We start from the raw sequence: 10,403 nt of genomic DNA, 5'->3' as shown, positions 1-10,403 counted from the left end.
CAGCGGATCGAGTTTTTGCGGGTACGATCAAGCGAAACCCTAATAGGACAAGTTTAAGTATATATAATCAGGTTTGGGGCGGGTTCGGTTGAAATTTAATACGTGTGGATTAAGATCGAGTTGGGTTTTATATGTTGGGTATCCGTTACGAACCCGTTTATATAAATATTTAATTAAATATAAAAAATATACATTTTTAATAATATTTATAAATTTTTATATATTTTATTTTAAATAAAATAAAATTGAAATATTTTATGAAATTATTAAATTTTTAAAATATAAATTATTAATAAAAATAATTTTTTATATAGATTATTAATTAAATATATAAAATTAAACGAGTTCAGGTATTTTTCGGGTAATAACAATCAGGTTTGGGACGGGTTCGGGTAGTTGATAATAAAATTTAATCGGGTTTGAAAGCGGGTCCGATTTTAAGAATATTAATCGGGTTCGGATTCGAATAGGGTGATTTTCGCGAGTACCCTACCCATTGTCATTCCTAATTCTCTGCGCACATCAGATTATAAATCGTAAATTTATATATATATATATATATATATATATATATATATATATATATATATATATATATATATATATATATATAACAATAATAAAAGATGATGAAAATACTAGTTGAGAATATTTGGTAAAAAAAAAGAAATGATAAACAGACTTTGAGAGCAAAATTTAATAGAAAGATATAATTATGGTATATATGTTTAAGAGTTCTATTAGGTATAGAATGGGATAAGAGAAATTATTGAACTGAGTTGTTCAGATTACATATATATATTTAATTTCAAAAATATATATATATATATAAATAAATAAGCAGACCATCCAACAAAATAATTCTCTTCTCTTTTTTTTAGATAAATATATTAAATTATTGTTAGCTAATTAAAATGAATAAATAATAAATAGATAAAATATTGAATTTTCACAAGAACACATTAGGTTAGAGGAATGAAAAAAAAGAAAGAGTAGACCTAAATTGATTTAAAGGAGAGTAATATGAAATGACCTAGAAGTATTATACATTTTCGAGAATTTAATTCAAAATCGTTTAGAGATGAGAAAAAAAATTCACATAACCGACCCCAATAAATTTTTGAAATAAAAGTTTAGTTGAGTTGAGTATTTATTTATTAAGTTGTATTATTGCCTATTAGTAGATGCTCTAGTTAGAAATTATAAAATACATGATCTTTCAGAGATGACAAAATGAATTCGTCTTCCATTTTGTTAATTTGGATTTAATCTCGAAATCGATTAAAAAAAAGAACCTTTAATTTTTTTTTCAGTCATTCAACCAAACCAGCGATTAAAAATTTAGAGTGTAGAACATTCAGACATGTTGACAAGAAGTTGTTGAAGAAGCGAGTGGTGTTGCTATGCAAGTTGGCTGGTCATCTCCAGCCAATATAACAACAATCTTTGGCTGAGCCTCAACTGGCAAGTCCAGCGAACTTGCTGCAGGTCTTGAAGAATTCTTTCTATGGGAGCAAGCTAGAACGATTAAAGCAGCAGCAATGAGAGTTAACATGACAGCTAAACCACCGAAAAGGAAAGGTATTGGAGAATGCCATACATGGATGCTTGGTGTAGAGGTTGCAGCAGGGCTCATCTTCGCCTCCATTTTTTCTCACTCTAGCTCTTTTTTCCAGGAGTCTTGGTCTTGCAAGTTCAGAGAGGTAGGGTTGAGTTGTTATATAAGGAAGAGTTTGAAGTGGGTTTGGGCAGCTTCAAGACATAATGGCCTTTGGGGTTGAGATAGAGGAAGATTCTTTATGCCTTGAAGATATGCTTCAAATAAAGTGTTAATGGTGTCAATTCATCAATTTGGAATCAAATAAAAGAGATGTAAAGAGATCCATCTTACACTTTTAGTTATTAATCATTAGTTAACTGCTGGTGCTTGATTCATTCTAAATGGCTATCAAAGATATGCTTTTGGGCTTTTTTGTTCATTATATATCACAAGTTCACATAGTTTTGTAACTTGTTTGTGTTTAGTCAATGTGAGCTCTTACTTTAGGCATCATGGCATATATCAAGACTAGATTCATTCATGCCAAGATGCCATAAAAAACACATTAGTACTATTTTGTAATTAAAATAATTAAAATTAAAAGATATTTGACTTAATTTATAAAAATTAACTTATAAGCACATGTTAATTTGAATTTATAAGCATTTAAAATTTTAAACAGAAATGTATTTAGTTAACGTACTTGTAAGTGACTAATAAACAGTTAACACGTTTGATAAAAAATAAATTATAAGTACATTTATTATTAAAATAGCAAAAAACATATTAAATAATTTTTTAAATAATAAATTATATTAACTCAATATTTTATTATAATATTATCAAAATATATTTCAATCATATTACAATATAATAAATAAATATCCTATAGACAAATATTTCATTAAAATTAATAAAAATAATTTTAAATTTATTAAAATTAATGTAAATAATATACTTAAATTATTGCAGGAAAATAAATTTTTCAACTTGAACATGAAAATAAATACAATAAGGATATATAATAAAATTACAAAATTAAATAAAGTTAATACAGTAAAATACTTGATCAAACTAATTTATAAGTATTAAAATAAAAAATTATTTTCCCTTAATTTATTTTTTTAGGTTTATACACACAGTTTATAAGTTCTAAAAATGTTTTAAATAAATAGATCAACTTAAAATTATAACTTATAAATTAATTTGATCAACTTATAAATTAAAATAAATACCCTTTTAATATATGCCATTTTTTAAATGAAAGTGTATTTTTTTTTTTCATCTTCAATTAGTAAGTATAGAAGACTCTTAATTGAATTTGTAGGTACTCAGTGATTCACATGTCCTTTGAAATTTATTTCATGGTTAGAGTTGTGGACATGCTGCTCTAATGTGACGGAAAAGGTTCATTTCGGCTGCGCTGCCGACAAAGCCCACAATTTGAAAGTTGAAACCACACCAATTCAGAAACACAGGAGCAAGTTGGGTCCAATGGCCATCAACTTTAATCATAACAACCCAATTGTGAGAATCCTAAATTTATCATGATAACTTTTCAATCCTCATTAAACAATTTTTAAATGAATTTTTGTTTTGAATAAAATCACATATTAAAAGCATAAATGGATTAATTCATTAATTTTGTCAACCACTAGTATGTGAAGATGATGTGGAAAGCACTTATCGGTTTCTATAACAATTTTCTGTGTGCTAACCTTTGATCAATTTTTCTACTTCTGCTTCCACTATTAATAGTATGATAATTACATCTCCGGGCCGCCACGTCTCTTGAACCTAATCCAATGCAATAAGGTAGCCACTGGATTAATTCGTTTTAAGTGATAATCATTGAGCAACTTATGTATCAGGTAATTTTGCAACAATGATAGCATGTTTATTAAGGGCAGAATGTGCAGGCGGAACATGTGCGATAACCCTCGCTAAATAAGTTTTTGGTTGTGCAGGGAAAGTAGCAACTACATTATCTCACAACTGTTGATTGTAAGAGGTTTTACTGTGAAATTCACATATAGTGTTTGGATGATTAAATCTTCCCATTTAATTGCTTATAGTTTCAGACTAGATGGAGTGCCTTTAACCTAGAAAGGAATCCTTGGATGGCTATGCAAGACAGTGTAGTAAATACAAACAGAATGGCTTCAACAGTTCAACTTATATATAATCCAGACAAAGGTGGCTGCTAATGTTTAAGACCAATTCTTACAGGTATTTGATGACTGAAACATGAACTTTCCCAGCTATAATCTAGTAGCTGCCTATTTCACCATGGTTTCTCACTGGGTGAAACCTCGAATATTCTGGAATTTAAACATAGCTCTGATTGATTGGCAGCTGATAATGAACTGAAAAGATCTATTTACATCATCCGACAGATATTTTTATCATTTTGATCTCTACAATGTAAAGCTTTCTGCAGCATCTGGACAAACCGACAAAATGCCCTGTGAACAACTTCAACATTGTCCTAAAACAAATTTCTTTATTTCACAAGTTTAGTCAAGTGATTCTTCATTTCACAAATTTCTTAAAGGCACATGTTTGCTATTTGGTACAAAAATCACTGAAATATATATATGCGTCTTACAAAAATATCATCCTCTTCATACTCATCACTTTACATATTCCCGCAGGCAAACCAAAATGGGTAAAAGAAAAGAACGAAAGAAAGAAAAGGGTGTCTTGAGATTCGTCAGACTTAAACTTGTTCTTCATTGTGGCAATCGCAAGAGACAGGCTTAGGCTTAGCCAAGTACGTAGGATTCTCATCACCAGCCATGATCACAACAATCTTTGGCTCAGAGCTGTCTACTTGCTTGACTGGTGTCTCTTCGCGAACCTGTGTTGCTGAATTGGACACAGACTGCCTATATGAGCAGGCAAGGATTATCAAAGCAACAGTGATGATTCCCAGCAGGAGTGCTAGCCCACCAAAGAGGTAAGGCATGGGAGAGTTCCAGTGCGAGAATCCAACACCAGCACCACTTGTTGTGTGGTTGCTTGCAGGCCTCATTTCCTCTCTCTCTCTCTCTCTCTCTCTCTCTCTCTCGCTAACTCTGTTTCTCTTTCGCCTGCGATGAAATGAGAGTTGTCTAATATCAGTATTTATAGCACTAAATAAAGGTAAAGTTGCACAGTGCTTGGATTAGAACAAAGAACAGAAGAATTGGCTTTTGTGCAGTTAACAAGAAGGCATTGGTATTGTAGGAAAAGAAAAAAGAGATGATCCCATTTTTTTCTTAGTAGTTGATTCCTGCTGGCTTGCTTGCGTTTCCATACCGCCGCGTCCTTAAGTATTAAACAATGTCAAGAAAAGTGGGAAACCATATCTGACGTAAGAATAATATCATGTACATCAAAGTCTGGGATGTTTTTAGCTGCTTCTGCTCTGTTATCCATCAAAACGACATTTCTGCTCTGAGTAGGAAACTTTTTGAAATTCTTATGGCTGAGATTCATTTTGCAACACATCTTACGAAACACTATTGGTGTTCTTTCAAGGAATCTAAATATGGGCTTACCGTTAATCACATTCCGGCAATAAGGGCTACGAAAAGGAAAGGAATATTCTTCGTATGCAACTCATTATCTACTGAAAAAAAATAAAAAACATCTTGATTGCATTATTTTTCAGGAAGATAAGAGGGATTTTTTTCCTTAAAAAAAATTTAATAATTCATTGATAAGCATTGTAATATAGGTAGAACATAAATATTCTGCAACACTTTTAAAAAACTTATTAGGTATCATTATTCTACTTGAAAATTTAAAACATTTAACTAAAAGTAATTAACAATTCATACTATATTTTGAATTATCAACAAGCTCATTAAATATGACAAGAAATAAACAAAATTAATAAGAAAATAAAATCATAGTAATGAGAGGGGTAGGATTTCAATATTGAAAAAAAATTATATTTATTTTTAATGGATGTAAATATAAAGAGATGAATATAAATTTATTTTAAATGAATATAAATTTAAAATTTTATTAAAAAATAATGAAACAAATAAAAAAATCATTTAATGATAGCTACTCATGAAAAATTCATCGGTGCTCGTCCAGTAAGGAAATCTAAGAGGTGTTATTAAAAAGAAGTCATTACTACAGCATAGTAAATAAATATTTGATTAGGGTGGAAAAATATGAAAGAGATGAAGCAGTCACTACGTCAAGAAAATGTGAAACCGTTCGCAAAATTTCCTTGTGAGTAAAAGATCAGATACATTATAGATTAGGCCCACTGAGAGCAACTTTTTCTTTGGACAACTCACAAGGCACAATAACAAGAATACAAAAACTAAACAGTGGTTGGGTCGCATCATTGTGGACTAGAATTTTAACTTAATGCCAAGTATCAACGAGAGGAGGAAAAAATCTAGCATTAGAATAAAATCATGATTATATTGGTAAAAGATCCACTGAAACAATAGAATTTACTTTGCTTACAAAATTATTAAACCTTAATAAGAACTACCTTGGAAGGATAAGGCAACCTTTTATAATTACAATTATCAATCTTCAATTACAGATCCACTAAAATAATGCCAAAGAATGCTTATGCCTAAGAAATCAGTATAGATTTGAGATTAAATTAATGGCAATAATCAAACATGAATTCAAGATGGCAAGCATCCATGATGATGAATGGCACTGCAACTGCTACGTGAAGGTTAAAATGCAATAGCTGGATAACAATAGACAACCAAAGAAACATAAAAGATGAGATTTCCTTAGTAAGAAGAGAAAATCAGTGCAAACAAAGCACAAATTCTCAAAGATCAAAGTTGATTAAAGAAATGTTTATAGAATAGAAACTCCAACAAGCAAATAGAATATTGAAATAAACCAACCAAATTTGCTGGGGGGAAAAATTCACTTCCAAAAATCATTCTCAATTTCTGATCCTATGCACAGAATGTATCTATATTGCACAAAAATTCCAAGGAAAAAACATGGCAACATCAAAAAAAGAAACTTTCATTCATGAAGGTGGATGTTGGTACACAGATTGCACTTTTGATTCTAACAAAGAAACATATTTATCAAGCATTGACATTAAAGCCTCAAATTCAGTCACTTGCCGCTCTATTGTATCAATTTGCTGAACACACTCATCAAAACTAGCACTTTTTGACTTCAAATGCTCCACAAAAACCCTCAATCCAGAAGCCACATCCCCAAAAACTTTATACTCTTCAGCCGTTCTTAGATTCATTTTTCCAAAATTTCCATCTGATGATTCGTGCCCTAAAATCATGAACAACAAGAATAAAAATTCAAATATAATCAATTTGGAAGCGAAGTAAGGGACTACAGAAAGAGTAGATTTCTGGGTTTTGAAATTGAGACCTCAAGTTCACCTTTGACCATGGTGGAGACACTGGTGAAGATATCATTCAATGATTCAGCAAGCTCATCCTTAACCTCCACTTCCTCCTCCTTTCCAGCAGCCATGTTTAGGTGCCAAGATCTGTTTTAAAAACGAAAAAAAACTTCTCTCGGCTTGCAGTGCAATCGCCAGCAAGGGATTGTTGTTGAGGTTCTTCAAACGCTTTGGGAGTTGTTTCCAGGTTGCAATGGTGCCGGAGATGGTAAAAAAATGAGGGAGATGCGTTTCGGGTTGGAGAAGGCTGGGTCGACCGGTTACCGGTTGCTTTGGAAAACAAAGGAGGATTTTATATGTTAATCTGACGGTCCATGTTGATGACCTGCAAATAGTCGGTGAAGATCAAACCCTTTCTTTTTCCTTTACGAGAAAACGACCATTGTTTTACCGAACTCAATGTCGTTTATATAAACTTCATTTCTCCCGAGCTGCAAGTGGCTCATGTGGTCGCCGTTCTTTATTTTTTTCCATTTATTTCTTAAATCCATCTCCTTTGTGCCTGTATATTGTGAAGGAAATTAAAAGCTTCCGGCATCTGAATTTTTCAGATTTTTTTAAATCCCAAAGAATGTCTGATTATATATTTTATTTTAATTTGGGTATCTGTTAATTTGAAGGGCTAACGTAGAGGAATAATTAATGGTATATGTATATTTCAAAGATTAATTGAATTAAAAATGCAGCATAAAAGCAAAGAAGAAATATTCAAGATACCATTTGCACTACTGTACCTAACAAGCTCAGATATATTCTCAATCGGCAAATTATACAATGAACACGATGCTTCTCAATCATTTACCAGATGCCTTATTAATTAATTACATGGAGTGGAGTGAAAAGCTAGCTAATTAATAATTACATGAACTGCAATTGTGCAAAAAGCTAGTTAAGTATATATCCTTTAGGATCTTTGAAAGATAACAAACATCTCACAATTATGCTTATTTTTTATATTTTTGAAAATTAAAATTTTTTTTCCTGTTAAAAATAATTAATTTTTTTATTTTAAATATAAAAATTAATTAAAAAAATTAATCGAATAAAATTCTTGTAAATTTCTAAATAGGGACTTAAACTATTATTTATATATGCATATAAGAAATAACATCTATACATACATGCTAGTTAGCTTCAACGCTCCTACTGAGATTCTACTAAAAAAAAAAAAAAAGCTTCTGTTGAGATTCCTCTGCATGTACACATCTGGTTCCATTTTTCTATGGGCTTCCATGTAACCAAAAGGATAAATCTCAATAAACTTATTCAATTAGAGAAAAATAAATTTTTTTTTTAATAAATTAATGGAGTAGAGAACCTAATGGAAGTTGGTATCATTGATGATGCAGAAATCCACTTGTATAATTTAGACTTATTAATTTGCCATAGTTATGAAAACAACAACTTCTTACTTACTCTGCTTTTTAAAAAAAAATAATAATAAAAGAAAAAAACTTCTTACTTAACTCCTTTGTCTATTCCACGCTTCACCCTCTAATTTCTGTCTTGCAACAGGAATTAATTACAATTTCGAGTGGCCACATCTATTTTAATTTTGTAGCTTAATCCAGCCCTTAATTTTCTCCCTTATGTCAAAGAGAGTTGGCTAATAATAGTCTTGGAAGACCCTTTTAGTGACTGTTTTGGATATAGATAATTGAAGACCTAATAATAACTTTAGAGTAACTAAGCTTATTTTATGTGCAATTAGGTTTTTCTCCAAAACCCACTTGTGTTTTTCTACCTTTTAATATTAATGCTGATTCTTTCCAAACATTGGAGAAACTGAAATCATGAGACCCCTTAATGTCAAAAGGAGAGCTGGCTAATGGATACAGAGAAAAAAGAGCTAATGCATATGTCAAACATGCTATGATTATTATTATTGTTATTATTATCATAGCCTACGATGTAATAGTTGTTTCTATAATAAGTTGAGGAAATTGTTAAATTAAAATTTTTTATTAAAGTTAATGATATTTATAAATGTTGAAATTGTTTTAATGATGCAGTCATTTTAACATTGAGATCATCAATCTGAATATATATCATGTGGCTAAACACAGTACTCTAAAAAATACTTTAGAATTATAATATAATTGACACAATTTTAATTATTTTTCTCTGAAATGCATGATGATCAGATAGACCTAACATTATAATTGTTACATGATCAGAATGTGAAACTTTGAAAGTTGCTGTCACAATACAAATCATACATAGCTAGCTTAGCTATCATCTGCTATATTTGTGGCTGATTATGATTTATATATGACCCATAAAAGATTTATGTTGATGTCACCCAACAGAAATTTCTCATCCTGTCCTAATAATCCTAATTAAAAGTGATTCTCCATAAAATATATCTTTTTCATCTTTTTTTCAAACAGATTGGACCAAAATCACACTCATAATTAATTCATTGCTCATCTTCTACTTCGATAGGCATTATTAATTTCTTTTAATTCCAAGAAGAAGTACTCTTCTCATCATATATGCAAGAAAGATAAACCTTATTTAATTAGCTGTAGAGACCTCCTGGTTAAAGTTTGATAACTCCAAGATGATACGTTGTAAACAAGTTCCGCCTGTCTAGACTGGTTATCTGAAACATGATAATTGTACTAGTAATTTATCTCTTGTAATTTCCTTTAATTAAACATAATTAAATTCCTTCAAGCAAGTCATATAGGAGATCAGAAAGGAACTGAAAGGAAAGAGTTATGTTAGAAAATTAATAGCATCATCGATCCTTGATTAAGTTCTCATCAATTTACATATTTCTTGCCGTACACACCAAACTTCAAGAAAAACAACAGCAAAAGCCTAAATCTCATCAGAAAGTACTAAAAAAATAAACAACTATATAAAGAGTGTGAACAGTTATCTGACAGAGGCCCAAAAGATGGATGATGGATATAAGCTACAGTTGTTAAGTTTGACAAGTGCACGCCACCGGCTTAGCCAAGTAAGTAGGGTTATGATCACCAGCCATGACGACAACAATCTTTGGCTCCATCTCCAAGGACTGAATCATGACTTCTTTTTGATGAGAATTTTCTTCAGTCTCATGATCAGGAGGTGAATTTGATGGTGATGTTTTGTAAGAACAAGCTAGAATAAGCAATGCCATGGCGATGAGTCCTAACGTCAGAGCTAGCCCAGCAAAAAGGTAAGGGACTGGAGAGTTCCAGTGCTGGAATCCGCTGCCATCAACACTATTACTGGAGTTGCTTGCAGCTGCAGGCCTCATCGATCTTTCTTTCTGAAAATGTTTCTTTCTTGGTTAGTGATGTTTTGTATATATATGTATAGAAGTAAGCTGAGGCTTCCTTTGGATAGGGTGAGGAAAGGTAATGAATATAAGGGTTAGGTTGGTGATATTTTGTATATATCTCTATATATATATATATATATATAGAAGGCGCTGATTTTTTTTTTTTTTTTTTTTTC

At 31.0% G+C, this 10,403-nt stretch overlaps 2 protein-coding genes and 1 pseudogene across 2 annotated transcripts; all 3 read right to left on the bottom strand.

Annotated features, from left to right (window-relative positions):
• Window positions 1–1,357: 1,357 nt before the first annotated feature.
• On the bottom strand, window positions 1,358–1,648 carry LOC110664594 (protein GLUTAMINE DUMPER 6-like). Its single transcript, XM_021824325.1, has one exon. The coding sequence runs from the start codon at window positions 1,646–1,648 to the stop codon at window positions 1,358–1,360; it is 291 nt and encodes a 96-aa protein (XP_021680017.1).
• Window positions 1,649–4,023: 2,375 nt separating this feature from the next.
• LOC131174768 (protein GLUTAMINE DUMPER 3-like) lies at window positions 4,024–4,836 on the bottom strand. Its single transcript, XM_058138692.1, has one exon. It carries the CDS (start codon window positions 4,572–4,574, stop codon window positions 4,260–4,262), a length of 315 nt encoding a protein of 104 aa, XP_057994675.1. The 5' UTR covers window positions 4,575–4,836; the 3' UTR covers window positions 4,024–4,259.
• A 1,692-nt stretch (window positions 4,837–6,528) lies between these two features.
• On the bottom strand, window positions 6,529–7,420 carry LOC110664661 (biogenesis of lysosome-related organelles complex 1 subunit 2-like; annotated as a pseudogene).
• Window positions 7,421–10,403: the final 2,983 nt, after the last annotated feature.

This window comes from Hevea brasiliensis, chromosome 16 (genome assembly GCF_030052815.1).
Source record: "Hevea brasiliensis isolate MT/VB/25A 57/8 chromosome 16, ASM3005281v1, whole genome shotgun sequence".
Classification (NCBI taxonomy): domain Eukaryota; kingdom Viridiplantae; phylum Streptophyta; class Magnoliopsida; order Malpighiales; family Euphorbiaceae; genus Hevea; species Hevea brasiliensis.
The sequence above is the reverse complement of the archived record's forward strand: the minus strand, read 5'-3'. Positions and strand labels throughout refer to the sequence as shown.